The sequence below is a fragment of the Lacerta agilis genome, chromosome 11 (assembly GCF_009819535.1).
Source record: "Lacerta agilis isolate rLacAgi1 chromosome 11, rLacAgi1.pri, whole genome shotgun sequence".
NCBI lineage: Eukaryota > Metazoa > Chordata > Lepidosauria > Squamata > Lacertidae > Lacerta > Lacerta agilis.
Window position 1 is genome coordinate 33,903,195 of NC_046322.1, and position 16,167 is coordinate 33,919,361.

The window sequence follows — 16,167 nt, forward strand, 5'->3', positions numbered from 1 at the left end:
TACTCACTGAAAACCAAACACTTTTTTTACTGTAGTGTGCCTAATCCAAACTTTGAATACAGAGGAGAGTTATGACAACTTGGGATATCTACAAACTTAAAACACTGACAATACTCAGAGCTGGTTATAGTGGCATTTTAATAAAATGCAGTTCGAGTTCCTTTCTTAACTCACCATCCAGCATGCGAGAGATGTCGATATACATGTATGATAATGTGGTATATGATGGTTTGATGACATAGGTTGGTGCAAACAGCATAAGAAAAAGAAGAGATTTACAGCTACATCCTATATTTCTTTTAGTGTAGATGAAGTTTGCTGTCACACTAGATGATGAACTAAGACAGGAACTATAGCCTGGGAATGGCAGAGCATTATTATTTTTATTAGAATAACCATGGAAAAATATATGAAGCAGAATAAAATAATATGCACCGGAAATCTCATTGATTTCTGTAGGGTTAGTGTTTGAATATTAAAAGTTGGTTTTTAAAGATACAAATCTGAGGGCAGAATTAAGGGAGTTTACATGTGGAGCCTGATTGTCAAAGTACTTGCAAGTACCCATTGTAATGTCTAGATCTCCTCCTGGCATATGTGGCTTAAGGACAAATTCTTAAAATAACACTGAGGGATCAGCTGCTTTTTAGAAACCACAGCTTGGAAAATACTAGACCTACAACCATTCAGGGGTTATCAACACAGTACCTGCAGGTGCCAGTATGCCCACCAATGCTCATGTTGGTGGCCTGGCGAAATCTTGGTGAATATCCCTTTTAAAATCCGCAGTGCACAAAAGACCATTTGCTCTTCTTACTCAGTTCCTGTTTGCACTGGCTCAGTCTCACATACACTGAACATCGCCCCACCTTAAACATGACCACATTTTATTGAATGCCAGGACACCCACCTTTCCATCTATTCTGAACAGAAGAAAAGTACAGCCATCTTCTATTTCTGTGAGTGAGTGTGGCAGTGGCTCCATTTATGAGCACCTGATGTCATGGACTAGTTGGACCCAGAAGAATGTTGGGAGGAGCCAGCTGGGGGAGCCACCAAGGGAAGAAGGTTCAGGGCCAAGGGGATGGGGAGGCAGGGACCTTCAGTCTCAGCAATTGCTTCATGGGGACAAGACCTAGTGGAGATGTGTTGCTGTGCTGATTAGGCCTGACACTCCTTTGTCAATCATGTTTAATGTAACAGCCATTTTTTGTTACACCATGTCCCTCTGGTGCCCACAGCACTTTCTCAAAATTAAAAGTACCCACATCTTTGAAGCTCCAAACATCTTTTTCATCAGTTTGGGGGAAGGGAGGGAGACGGAGCAGAGGTATCTTTCTAACTGGCCCTGCCAACGTCTAGTAGCTTCCCTACAGTGGCTGTCCGTGAAATGATGCCTGTGTCATTCAGGTGATGTGGACCTCACCCTTCCATCCACCAAGTTGCAGGTGGACAGGAGTACCACTGATGAGATCCTCAAGGTGTCTGGTAGTAGTCTCCCAACTCTCTGGGCCCCTCCCTAGGATCCCATTGCTCCCATTCTACATCCTTATCCCATTCCTCCTGGCCCTCTGACCAATCCCAATCTCCGTGGGACTCCTGACTAATGGTCTAGTTTGGACGTAATGTTAAACCATAGTTCAGTGTTCTGAGAACAAACCATAGTGAGCATTGAGCTTGCATTCTTTTCTTGCATTTCCATTTTAGTTTAACTGCAGCTTGCTGTTTCTTCCAGCTAGAGCTAACTGTGGTTAATGATAAGACAAGCCAATGAAATTGGTTTGTTTCAGCTAACCATAGCTAAGATTAATCACAAACTGTGGTTCATTGAATATGAAAATGGAAGCTTCTAGTCTCTCCCTCTTGGCTCACCAGAAGAGGAGGAAGGCAAGCAAGCAAGCAAGCCTAAGGCGTCTTCCTGTAACACAATGGTTCATGACCAGAAGCAGCCAGTGCATATTTATAAACAGAAAAGGGGAAGCAGAATGAGTAGCCCAGGTTATTAACCACAATTTAAATTTAGTAAAAGGACTATTTTTTTCAAAGCACTGATGTATTTTACATCTCACTGATTAGTGACAGGTAGAGTGAACTCCAGGGACAAGCTTATTCCAAGCTGCAAATAGTACATTGCAAAATAGATGTGACACAAATATCCAGTCTCCAGAGTGTCTTTTAAAGCTTTTATCTTTCCCTTAACTGTTTCTGGAGAGGGAGCCAGATGAATAAAGCAACATTTAGCAATATGTAATAGCAACAAGTTACAATAATGTTCAAAATCCTTTGAGACTTACGCTGTTTTATGCTGTCCATGCATTGCCACTAGACTCCCATCTGCAGCTTCCAGCCCTTCCTGTCATGCCAATCATGATCCAGTTTTCTAGGTTTTACTGTTTATATCTCCCATCTCCCACTCCTTTCTCTTCCAAATGCTTCCATTTGCCCAGTGCCAGCTGCCAATCAATAACGCCCAGTTCAGTTACTAGTTTCATGTCTCTAGGTACATGGACGTACGCAGGGGGGGCAGCTGCCTCCCCTAGAAGCAAAAAATAAATAAAAATGGTTGCTTCAGCGTGTCCCAGGTTCCTTTTGTGGGGCAGGTTCCAGCCTCCATTGGGGGTGGAATTGTTTTGCAGCAAGGTTTGATTTCTAGGTGGTTTGCCTGTGTAGTTGCAGGGGAATACAGATTTTGTTTTAAGTTCAGTTCTGAGGTTTGCTACTGCATTTGCTTTTAGCTTTTTTGTTTACTTTGGAGGTAGTGTGGTGTGGGTACAGTTGTTTGGGTGCCATATGTGAAATCGAAGGCCTAGCACGCATCAACTGTCTACTCAGATCTGTGTAAACTAGTTAGCTGAGCTGGTTTTCCTTGTCTGGGTGTTTTGTACCTCAAAGGTTGTCACACTTTACAAAGCAGGCAGTCTTCTGTCTTGCTGAGTTAGTTTTTAAATCAATTATTTCAGAAGGTCTAGTCCCTAAAAAAAGCTCAACAACTAAAAACGAACCAAACCCCTAAAAAACGGGGCATTCCTCATCCCCAAAAAAGGTCAACAACTTTGAGCGGAATCCCAAAAAACGGGGGTAGATCATTGCCAGAATTTAATTCTGAAAGTAGATCACAGTCTCTTGGGAGTTGGCTACCCCTGGTATAAGACATGTAACTAGAATAAAAATTTAAAAACAAAATTCAAGCAAATAATTGTAATAACTTCCATAATAAAGCACTGCTATAATTATATATAATTTTCCTAAAATTTTGGTTTCATTTGCTTTTCCGTGATGAAATGTCACAACCTGAACAACCATGGCTTGCCCGCCCCCCTAGTTTTGATCCTGGGTATGCCCCTGTCTTTGCAACAGGTGCTACTTAATGCCATTAAGAGGACCTGAAGAAAGTAAGCGCCAAAAAACAACACACACACACACACACACACACACAGAGAGAGAGAGAGAGAGAGAGAGAGAGAGATTGATTAAAAAGCATGGGGGAGAGGACGGAACCCTGAGGCACCCCACAAGTGAGAGCCCAGGGGTCTGAACACTCATCCCCCACCACCACTTTCTGAACATGGCCCAGGAGGAAGGAGCAGAACCACTGTATAACAGTGCCCCCAGCTCCTAGCCCCTCTAAACAGCCCAGAAGGATGTTATGCTCAATGGTGTCAAAGGCCACTGAGAGATCCAGCAGAACTAGGAAACAGCTCTCACCTTTGTCCCCAGCTCGCCGGAGATCATTGACCAGCGCAACCAAGGCAGTTTCAGTCCCATGATGAAGCCTGAATCCCAATTGGAAGGGATCCAAATGGTCCGCATCCTCCAGGAGTGCTTGGAGTTGTTCAGCAACCACCCGCTCAATCACCTTGCCCAAGAATGGTAGATTTGAGACTGGGCGATAGTTGGCCATATTGGCCCGTGTCTAAATATGTTTTTTTAAGAAGCGGTTAATGACCGCCTCTTTCAGCGAGTCTGGGAAGACTCCCTTGTAGAGGGAAGCATTTACCACCCCGTGGATCCCATCGCCCAGCCCTTCCTGGCTTGCTTTTATTAGCCAGGATGGGCAAGGATCAAGGAGACAGGTGGTCGGTTTCACACGTCCAAGCAGCCTGTCCACATCCTCGGAAGTAACAGATTGGAATCGATCCCATATAACATGACTAGACAGGGCTCTAGCACTCTCCTGCCCCAGCCCTGCTCCCACAGTGGAGTCTACCTCCTTCTGAATCTGAGTGACTTTATCTGCAAGAAACTTTGCAAAAGCATTGCAGGAGATCTTGGGGTCCCTACCAGGCCCTGGTGACAAAGGTGGTTCTGATAGATTGCGAACCACCTAGACCTAGACAGACCTTTGCTCTGATCAAGCAAGGCTATTTTTATAGTAACGTGGAACTGGGACGGAACAGACTTAATGCGCCAACATATGCAAAACTGCAAATAAACTGATTTGCCTATGGCGCTGTAGGTGTGTTCCTTTCTCCTTATCAACCTGTATTCAAGTTTGTGTTGGTATATAAATGGAGTTTAGTAATGGCATACGATGTAGCTCAGTAGGTTAGTGCATGGTGCTGATAATGCCAAGATTCAGGTTCAGTCCCCATAAGGGGCAGCTGCATATTCCTGCTTTGCAGGGGTTTGGCCTAGATTATCCTCAGGGTCTTTTCCAGCTCTATGATTCTGTGATTCATGGAACTGAAAACTAAACTAAGGCCAGTGCCCGCAGTGGGTATCGTTGAACAAGCTCATGTGCGTCACTGCCTATGACTAGATATTGAAATGAGATGTGGTTGGAAAGCCTAAATGGTTGTTTCCCAAGGCCCTGATGTGGAATAAAATAGATGGAGCTACAGTGTCATAAAGTTTGAGGTGATGTAGAAAGGCAGAACTTGGAAGAAGACAGAAGGAGGAAGGCAATAAATAGACGATTGTGAAAGAAACTTGACCACCCAGGAAGTGGTTATTGAACCTGCATTTGAGTGTGTGTGTGTGTGCGCGTGCGCGTGTGTTAGCTACCACATTGTAGTGACAACAATTACTGAATTTCAGCGTCATAGGATAGCATCAGACAATGCCTCCTGAGTCAACTCACTTGGATACAGTTCTAGAAAGGAGGGGAGATGTCTTTGCCCTCTTTCTTTTCTACATTTCACTGTTGACCTCAGTAATGAATATTGAATATTGGTCTTTTATGCAATTCTTAATAGTAGCTTAGTGATGCTGAAGTTTCCTGTAACGTCTTTTGATTTGCATTGAATGGGCCACAGCATAACAGCAGTTTCCTTTTTCTGTACATTACACACAGGCTGAAAAAGGTACTTCTCATGTGCTACCCTTTTTATGTGCCATTTAACCCACAAGTGAGAATGATGTTCTCTGCTATCTAAGGGTAGTAAAACAATGCTGTCTGCAGTCTTCTTTTTTATTCTGTTTGATAGCGTTCCAAAAATCTTCCCTAATTAAGAGGCAAATCTAATATTTACTTCTAAATTTGACATTGGCCAGCTCTCAGCAGCAGTTGTGTGTTGGGGGGGCACCTAATCGCATTACAACTCTCCCACTCCTATATCTCTTCAGCTTTTCTGGCACTTAACATTTCAGTGATGAAAACGTTCGTCAGTGGCCATAATACCACCACTGGCCATAAAACAACTCAGCAAAGAGGAAAATATTGATTCACAAATTAATTTTTCCGAAAGGTTAAAGTGAACCTTTCTGCACTTTTGTTTCACTGTGCTTTAGAACTAAGATGATTTATTCTTAAAAGCTGCAGCTGGAAGCATTTTTACTAGGACGGCATTGTAGACCCTCATCTGCATCTGAAGACCATAACAGTTGCCTTGTGTGATCACATTAAGTCCGCCATTCTATTTCCAGCTTTGATGGTTGGCAATGCACCTTTTGGAGCTCAGAGCCAAGGCTTGATGGTGGCAACCATCTGCCAATTAGTTGTGGTAGTTTGAGCAGCCTTCCTCAACTGGGTGGTCTCCTGATGTTGTTGGACACTAACCCACATCTGCCCAGCCAGCAATGTACTATGGCCAGCGCCAATGGGAGGCAGAGTCCTACAATATCTGGCGGGCCATATTTTCCTCATTCCTATGAACAAGGTTTATAAAGTTATGACCTATATGGACTGGAGACAATAAATAGAATATTATCTCTCCCTCTCCTAATACCAGAACTCGCAGTCGGTCATTGAAACAAATTGGCAGAAATATCCACTTTTTTCCACCCAATTCATTATCTTGTACCCCTCTAGTTAGTAGACTAAATACAAAAATTCCCAACACCATAGCTGTTTCCCCTGATAACTTTTGTTTCCCAATATGGTTGGGGTTTTTGCCTGCTCTGCTCTAATATCTGTTGAGAACAAAAGTGTGAGCTACAGAAAGAATATGCTAAATACTTTTGGGTATGCCATTTCATTTTTCTTTCCTGAAGAGTTATATCAAATTAGTAAACTACGAATAGTCTACATTGTTTCTTTGCAGATGCAAAGCTTTTACAGAAAAAGGAAATCATCACTGCACAACAGAAACAGTATGTGGTTTAGATTGGAACATGGTCAAATTTCAGAATTTCAAGTACTGTTCTGAGTACCATTCACCCACATTGTTTGAAAAAGAAATAATGGAAGAAGTGAAATAAAATCTGGTAATAAAACAGAATAAATCTAAGAATGGGGCAATTATAATCAGAGCACATGAATGGAATTCCAGAAAGTGCCACTACAACTGAGGGAAATTGTCCTTGTTGGGACACAGCTTTTGGTTAGGATAGATATATGCCATCTGAGTTATTTAAGCAGACTTGATCACGGTGCAATTGTTGGCAACAACCAATCTATTGTAATTTTTTAAATATAAATTATAATGCTACAGTTTCTTTTTACTAGAGCAGATGGGTAAAAGCTAAGGGGGTGGGTATGTCTTTTTAATTGTTCACTTGATTCAAACTTGATTGATACAGAACCTTCATAAAAATAGATTCCCCCCCCACCCTAGAAATTGTCATTAGTCAGAAAAAGGCTCCAAAGAAAATGACTTATAAGTGCTTTGCTAGGAAACTATTTTCTGGATTCTTCATGTGTGAGTATGGGTTTGCAACAAAGATAATTTTTGTCTGGAAAGAGTTGTGCAACATTGGAGCTTACCACAACTAAAAGATCATTATGTGTTATTTATTTTTACTAAAATGTCAAGTGTTCCTTGTTTGCCTTGACAAAGGTCAGCTGGATTAAAAAAAGAAAAGAAAAAAGAGCTTCAAACCAGCTTGTACCATCAGTTTATTAGTGGTTTAAATCTTCACATTTGTTGTTTTGCTGTTGCCGAAGTGACATGGAAAATTTCCGTTACTGAGGCATAAATGGCATACTTAGAAGCACCTTGATTTTCTTCCCCTTTTGTTCTTCCTCTGCCTTTTGAAACTAGGAGCCAACTGATACTTACCCTATTGTGGTACACACACACACACACACACACACACACTATATTTTATAAAATCACTTAAGTCCCTGTGGCTCATAGGAGGTCTCAAATGGTTAAGGTATTTCCAGAAAAGACAGAAAATTGAAATGCCACCACCACTTTTATTAGTAAGCCCCCCCCCCCCATGCAAAATGTTGCATATCTTCCTTGCTCCCAGTAACAGCTTCATTTCCTCCTCCCTTTTGGCACCCCCTGCAGCACACTCCAAATTCACTGGAAAAGTTTCCAGCACTGTTGTTTATAACAGGGGTGGAGAACCCAGCCCACTCCTGGTCTAGAATTTGAGACCCTTTTGATTAGACTGCTGGACTTCGACTGGAAATCTGGATTCAAATCCTCATGGAACTTACTGAATGGCGTGGATCAGTTTTGTTCCCTCCAAGTGCGTGCCTCTCAGTGGTAGGACTGCAGGAAGACTCTTAGAAGGTGAACAAAGGTCTTGAACAGAGTCATACACAAAGAAATGTAGTAGGCCACTGGAACGGCTTCCACTTGGTGGTGTGATGACTTTATACAGGTGATGTAACACTAAATACTACCTTGATGGCAGAAAGTGAGGAGGAATTAAAGAACCTTTTAATGAGGGTGAAAGAGGAGAGCGCAAAATATGGTCTGAAGCTCAACATCAAAAAAACTAAGATCATGGCCACTGGTCCCATCACCTCCTGGCAAATAGAAGGGGAAGAAATGGAGGCAGTGAGAGATTTCACTTTCTTGGGTTCCATGATCACTGCAGATGGTGACAGCAGTCACGAAATTAGAAGACGCCTGCTTCTTGGGAGAAAAGCAATGACAAACCTAGACAGCATCTAAAAAAGCAAAGACATCACCTTGCCGACAAAGGTCCGTATAGTTAAAGCTATGGTTTTCCCAGGAAGTGAGAGCTGGACCATAAAGAAGGCTGATCGCCGAAGAATTGATGCTTTTGAATTATGGTGCTGGAGGAGACTCTTGAGAGTCCCATGGACTGCAAGAAGATCAAACCTATCCATTCTCAAAGAAATCAGCCCTGAGTGCTCACTAGAAGGACAGATCCTGAAGTTGAGGCTCCAGTACTTTGGCCACCTCATGAGAAGAGAAGACTCCCTGAAAAGACCCTGATGTTGGGAAAGATGGAGGGCACAAGGAGAAGGGGATGACAGAGGATGAGATGGTTGGACAGTGTTCTCGAAGCTACTAACATGAGTTTGGCCAGACTGCGAGAGGCAGTGAAGGATAGGCATGCCTGGCGTGCTCTGGTCCATGGGGTCACAAAGAGTCGGACACGACTGAACGACTGAACAACAACAACACTAAAAAGATGTGCGCCTCATGGAAAATATCAATGCCAGTGATCCATGGCAATGTGCAGCATTGTTGTAGAGATTCTCCACATGGCCAAGCCCGTTTTTGATAAGTGTCGTTCAAACATGACGACTCTACCATTATGTAATCATAAAGAAGCATTTTTAGCAGCCTTGCAGTTAGGGGTCTTTGAGGAAAGAATAAGCCCTGAGGGAAAACCTGTCTATGAAAGAACTGTAGAATTTCTTCCTTAAATTATCCTTTTCCTTTTACTGTTGGTCTTTTTTTTTTTTAGTTTCACTTTCAGCACTCTGCCAGTCAGCCAGAGAATGTGACAGAACCCAAAATTGCTGTGGTTGTTCCACCTCCTCACATTCACATACACCTCAGATATGAAGGGTTTGTCTCATGCTGCTGTTCATAGTTCCTACAGCTTTCAGAAAGGGCTGGTAATAACAGTAATATTTGCTACTGTAGGTTGCTCCTAAATGTACCATAGGAACACTGATGGTTGGTTGTGTGCGGTCAAAACAGCTCACTGAGTTCTAATTCTTGATGGCAGAATTAATAACTCAATCATTAGTAATATTAAGAGTGCTTAAATTGAAATGTGCTGTAAATAACCAACTTGTGAGGTTCCTTTAAAAAAAGAAAAGCAAATTGGAGTGGGGGGATTATTTATCAAATGGCCAAGATTGGGCAGAAGTTTAATCCTAGGTGTTTTTAGTTTAGATACAGTGCAGCTATTCTTTTGTGGACATTTTCTCTTTAGGCATGCTAGTGCTTTGGACAAACAGGGTGATATAAAGCTATATTTTGCTCAGAATAGACCCATTAAAATTAACCAGGTAAGTTAGGTGCATTAATTTCAATAGGTAGCAAAAGAAACCATGATATGGAGGAAGGGGCATCTAAGTGGTATACTGAGGAATGCAGATACTTTAATGATGCTGAAGAAACAAATATTGTTATAAGCTTGCTATCAAAGTAACCTGGCAGCGTAAAACAGGAAACTAAATAATAACAAGAAGAAGACCAAGAATGAAATAGAAAGACTGAAAACTAATGTAAGCCAATACACCTTGCTAATATCACTTTCCAGAAGAGATCCTGAAACTTAGGCCTTGTCTGACTCTCTGACTCCCTGTCCCTTTGCTGACGGAACAACTTGAGATAAATTACACCATTGCTCCCAGATAGCCATAAAAATATGTTGTTCCACTAGTCACACTACATCAAAGAGAAGTCCAAGGTGAAGACATTTGCCTTCAGGCACAGAACTAGCTGGAAAGGAGAAAGGAAGAAGAACTGGCCCAAGATTTAAGCCTGGAATGTAGCCTTTCATTTGCACATTCTCAGTATATCTTTAGCAGTTAGTTACACAGTAATTAAGTTCTTTTGCCCTGTCAAGGCCTGAAGTAAACCCAGAAATTTGCTTTAATCCCAGCGAATTTTGACCTACATTTCAAGCACTGGCATGGTTAGATTAAGAGAGAAACCGTTGCTTTTGTATTCAGCAATTGATTGCCCCAGATCTTCTAAAAAGTGCTCTCATTATTCTTTATTATGTGTCCTTTTGAATCATACTTGCTTAAGCAGCTTAGGAACCTTTGGGTTCTTGTGCATCTTTCCCTAATCAAAGGAGGGACACTATTCTTTTTTATTCTTTTTGCATTGAAAACTTGCCTTTCTATTGTGACTGCACTTAAAAGTCCTTTCATTTAAAGCTTTCAAGCTTCTTAAACCCAAGAATCTGTACAAATCAAGTTTTGTGATCATAGCCATCTGCTTCACTCTCCAAAATATGCTCCTCTTCCTCGCATCATCTTGATCTTTGAGATGTGCCCTCTTTGTTTGTATATATTGTTTACTGAGAGTTTCTTAGCTCACTGATTGCCATATGCTTGGCCAATAACATCATACTGGCTGGTAAGACCTGTTGGTAAAAACTGCAGCATCCTCAGTGTAGGTAGTTCCAGGTCAAGATGTGGAGCCAACAGAGAGCCTTTTTCTGCAGCACAAAAGTCAAATGAGCTGAGTGTGTGGTGTGAGGAATGGGGAGGAGTGTATGCAAATATGTATTAGAACAGGGGTGTGTGTGTGTGTAAGAGAAAGAGAAATACAGTGGTATGCATGCATGTATATGTTTTGGTCCTTCCTGCTTCACTTTTGGTGCACCCACCACCATTACTATGCTTTATTTTTGCTTAAGAAACTTCTATATTGCTTTTTAGGACAATCACCTCCCAAATTGGAAATATGTGCAACCCTTGCAATGGGAGGGGGAGGTCAAAACACAGGCTTTGACAGCATGCCCAATACTAGTATAAGAATACACAATACTCACTTGAAAATCCCATTTCTGGGAGCCTAATCAAAGGCTTTAGCACAGTGGCAAATAAGGCCTAGGACTTTGTCTCTTGTTTGTTTAGTCGTTTCTGACTCTTCGTGACCCCACGGACCAGAGCACACCAGGCACTCCTGTCTTCCACTGCTTCCTGCAGTTTGGTCAGACCAGTGGCGGAGTAAGGCTCCGCGGTACCCGGGGCGGCAAAGGAAACGCCCCAGGGGCAGGGCGTCGTGACATCACATTGTGACGTCATGACGCTCCGCCCTCAGGGCATTTCCGGGAGTGCCGGCGCTGCTTCTGCAGCCCTCTTTTAAGCCGAAGACAGGTGGGTAGCCGTGTTGGTCTGCCATAGTCAAAACAAAATCGAAAATTCTTTCTAGTAGCACCTTAGAGACCAACTGAGTTAGTTGCTGGTATGAGCTTTCGTGTGCATGCACACTTCTTCAGATACGAGGTATCTGAAGAAGTGTGCATGCACACGAAAGCTCATACCAGCAACTAACTCAGTTGGTCTCTAAGGTGCTACTAGAAAGAATTTTCGATTTTGTTTTAAGCCGAAGAGCTCGCTTTTAAGCTCTCCGGCTCAAAAGGAGGCTGTGGAAGCGGTGATCCGATGACAGAGTGCGCCTGCGCGTGCAGGCGCACTCCATCGTCGGGCCGTGCGCTGCCGCTCCCAGGGTGACGGAGGGAGCGGCAGCGCGTGGGAATGGTGGGAGGGGCTGCCTCTTGTCACCCCCACGTGCCGCCGTTCGCTCCGTTGCCCCAGGAGCAGCAGCACCGCACACACCGTGCGCTGCTTCTCCCGGGGGGACGGAGCGAGTGGCGGCGTGTGGGGGTGACAAGCGACGGCCCCTCCTGCCGCTCCCCACGCTGCCGGTCACCTCGGGAGCAGCAGCGCTGCATGGACGGGGTGCTCGCTCGGCCGTGCGCTGTTGCTCCTTGGGTGACGGAGGGAGCGGCAGTGCTTGGGAATGGCGGGAGGGGCTGCCGCTTGTCACCCCCACGCGCCGCCGCTCGCTCCGTCGCCCCGGGAGCAACAGCGCACGGCCGAGGGAGCACCCCGTCCGTGCAGCGCTGCTGCTCCCAGGGTGACCGGCGTTGCCTGGGGAGTGGCGGGAGGGGCGCCGCTTGTCACCCCCACCCGCCACTTGTCGCCCCCACCCGCCGCTTGTCGCCCCTGTCGCCCGGGGGCGTACCGCCCCCACCGCACCCCCCTAGCGACACCCCTGGGTCAGACTCATGTTGGTAGCTTCGAGAACGCTGTCCAACCATCTCGTCCTCTGTCATCCCCTTCTCCTTGTGCCCTCCATCTTTCCCAACATCAGGGTCTTTTCCAGGGAGTCTTCTCTTCTCATGAGGTGGCCAAAGTATTGGAGCCTCAGCTTCAGGATCTGTCCTTCCAGTAAGTACTCAGGGCTGATTTCCTTAAGAATGGATAGGTTTGATCTTCTTGCAGTCCATGGGACTCTCAAGAGTCTCCTCCAGCACCATAATTCAAAAGCATCAATTCTTCAGTGATCAGCCTTCTTTATGGTCCAGCTCTATTTGTCCGAGTTTCTTAGATTCCCTTCCCAGTAAAGTTAGTTCAGGTGCAAGGATCTGTCCCACAACTTCTGCTGTGTAGACAGATGCAAATAATGTATTCATCTTCTTTGCAATCTCCTTTTACTCCCTTGTCATCCAAAGATCTAGCTGTATGCTGGTATGCTCCTTCTAACTTACTTTGTTGTCCCTCTTTATATCTTTTTAGTGATGTGCACCTCACATTCTTTCTTTGCATTCCTTTTTGCTGCTTGCAATACTTTTGCCAAAGTTTCTGCTCCTTTTCATTCTCCTTATTTGGAGCTTCTGTTTTCAGAAGGAAACATTTGCTGTTAGCCCTCCTTGACCATACTGGAATCTTCTTGGCTGTGGTGGTACCTTTCCTGATTTTGCATACACTTTCTAGCTGAGTCTGCTATTGTGTTTTTTAAGAACATCCCAAAAGTCTGGAAATATTTGACTGCCTTCCCTTTCAATTTTTTTTTACAAATCCCCTCTGTTTATTTTGGGGTGACTGCGGCAACTTAAATGGCTTTAAAAGACAATGAGAAATTCATAGGAAAACAGGCTTTCAATGGTTACTAGGCATGATGACTATATGTTCCCTCCAGCAGTATGCCTCTGAATGCCAGTTTTTAAGAAACAGTAGTAGGAATGAGTCTTACTTGTGAGGCTTTGCATAGATATCTGTTGGGCCACTGTGGGAAACAGAATGCTGGACTAGATGGGCCTTTTGTCTCATCCAACAAACCTCACTCTACATCCTTATGTGCCATTGCTTTTAACATTGTGTGTGTGCATGCAGCTTTGTTGTATTGCTGTCTTGAGGGCATCTGTTGGAGAATGCTCATAGCCTCATTGGTGACAAGATGCACAATTTTCTGCCGACTACATTCACATACATTTTGGCATTGTTTTGCAATGCACTTTTTATCTCCCCACTCCCCTGGTTGAATGTCTCCATGTTGTTCCATGTTAGCTGTCATGTAGCCCTGTTTAACAAACAAACAAACAAACAAACAAACAAACAAACAGAAAGTGCCAGATTTGAGCCTGGTTACCACCTGTTGTTCCATGATGCGCATAAAACAAATAAATGAGCAATCTTTGTTCCCACAAGAGTACCGATCCTGGAGCAGGACTGCATCCCCATCTCCTCCATTGCCCAATTGCCACCATGTATCTATTGATCTCACAGCAACAATGCTGGATCAGAGCAAGGAGGAGTGAGAAACAAAGCTGTTCTTGTTGCTCCGAAAATATTGCCATCTGTACAAGCCCAAAGCTTGCCTGTTTTGAAAAACAAGCCCCAAACCTGATCATGAATCAGACATGATTCTGGAGGAGTATTTAGAAAGCAGCTTTCTCTGCTTGACTTGAGAGAGCCTTGCAGAGAGTGAGAGCTGCTGCTGCTGCTTGGAGGGAGGGGGTCTGTTTGAATAGTCCCACCTCCTCCTAGTAGACTGTTAGGAAATAATGATAAGAGGAGATCTAGAGCAGGGGTGGACAGAAGGCACATCAAAATCTGGTCTATCCAAGGCCTCTTTGCTCACTGTTGTGATAATTCAAATCTTTGTTGCCCCACTCTTGGCTTACCTTCAAAGATGAGTGGGTTTAAACAAGAAACACATAGTGCTTATTTTTCTCTCTAGAGAGTCCCTGGGGGCATCACCTTGCTATTTCCTTTCATGGCAGTTATTTGTTTTGACACCTTCTCTTGTTTTTGTTTTTAATGTACAGTATAATCATTTGAACTGTTGTCACTTGAGATTCTAGGGAAAATCTGCCGCCCTGTATAGAATCTACTCAAGACACAAACCTTGTTCACATATGTTACACTGAACACATCTGCAAGTGTTTCTGTGAAAGAGTGTATACGTGTTGATTTTTACAGCTCAGCTCTTGAGTACACAAGTGCATACTGGTACACTCATTGAACATCACGTGTGAATAACTGTACAGGTGTACAGCTCAACAATTGGGTACATAAATTGTACATCATTGAACGCAACATATGAACACCATAAGGTGTTCCTTAACATATTTAAAGCAGTCTGATGTCATACTTGGAAGCTTACTTTATATCTCTCCCCCTCACTCCCTTCTTTTCAGGGTCTTTATGTCTTCGTGGTGTATTTTATTCTGCACAACCAGCTCTGTTGCCCTGTGAAAGCAAGTTACACAGTTGAAATGAATGGGCATACAAGTCCTGGTTCTGCGTTCTTCACTCATGGTAGCGGCATGCCTCCAGCAGGAGCAGAGATCAGCAAATCTACTCAGAACCTAATTGCTGCTATGGAAGAGGTACTTGCATTACTTTACCTAAGCATACTAAGAAAAAAGGTACTGGGTGGAATGGAATCCAATGTAGTGCTATGCAAACCATCCAATTAATGCACAAATTTCTGCTTGCCCAACAGAATGTTCCCACTCGGCCACCCAAATCTGTTCAAGTGGTTCTAACAACCCTCTGGAGCAGATTTGTGGAGGGCATACAGAGCATGTAGCACATGTGGGTGGAGGAGGAGGAAGAAAAGGGAATCATAATTTTTTATTCTATCTATTTATAAAAAAAAATATTTGTACGCCACTGTGTCATAAAGATAGATCAAAGCAGTTTGAAGCAATGGAAACACAGAACCTTACAATAAAAACCATGTGAAAGTTAAAAGCAGACATCAAGTAACCATTGTGGAAAGACATATTCTTATTTCCCTGCATAGGCCTTGCAGAACAGAAGAGCTTCCAGAGGCGTTTAAAAGTTGGCACAGAAGGTGTCTGATGATGCAACTCATTAGCAGAACACCACCCACTAAGTAAATGTATCAAGAAACCCTGAAATGCAAATATGAGCTTGTATGCCCCAGTAGATACAGTTTAGTGGCTCTCAGAAATCTGTGTTCAGTTCTCAACTGTGCCTCAGATTCATTGCGTAGGCTTGAGAGGTTCAGAACCTCTCTGTCTCAGTTCCCTACTTGAAGTTGTTGCGAGGGTACATGTGTTGAAAATTGCAAAGCACTTTATTTGCAGTGTGATTCTTTACATGTTCAGAAGCAAGGCCTGCTGAGTTTGATGGGGCATACAACCAGGTAAGTGAATATAGGATCGCAGCCTTGTTTAAGCCCCAATTGGGCACTTGAGCAACACATGCCAGAGATGCGTGTGTGACAGTGTGTAGGGGTTCATGTGCTGGCCCCACTCCCAATGTCTTCTCCCGACTTGCACTTTTCCGAACTTCCCAACCTGAGGAAGAAGTTGTCTGAAGGGGGCTGCTGAGCACATCTGAACAAACACAGAAGCTCTTCACACCTTTATGTTCAACATGTGGAGGTTTCTTGTGGAAACATGGGTTGATGGGAGCAGGGGGTTGGATGTGCAACTGTGCTGCCTATTTATTTATTAGTTATCTAAAAGGTCTCCAAGCAACTGACATTTAAAAACATACTCATAAATACGTTATACCATGGGGAGGGGGAAAATCTAGTGAAGCATTAACATTTCATGCAACATGCA

At 43.6% G+C, this 16,167-nt stretch overlaps 1 protein-coding gene across 1 annotated transcript in view; it reads left to right on the plus strand.

Moving 5' to 3' along the window:
* ADGRV1 (adhesion G protein-coupled receptor V1) overlaps positions 1–16,167 on the plus strand; it is a 236,135-nt gene that overhangs the window by 208,224 nt on the left and 11,744 nt on the right. Inside the window, exon 87 of the mRNA XM_033164758.1 lies at positions 14,767–14,958. Coding sequence (XP_033020649.1) covers positions 14,767–14,958 — 192 coding nt within the window. The remainder of the gene's footprint in view (positions 1–14,766; positions 14,959–16,167) is intronic.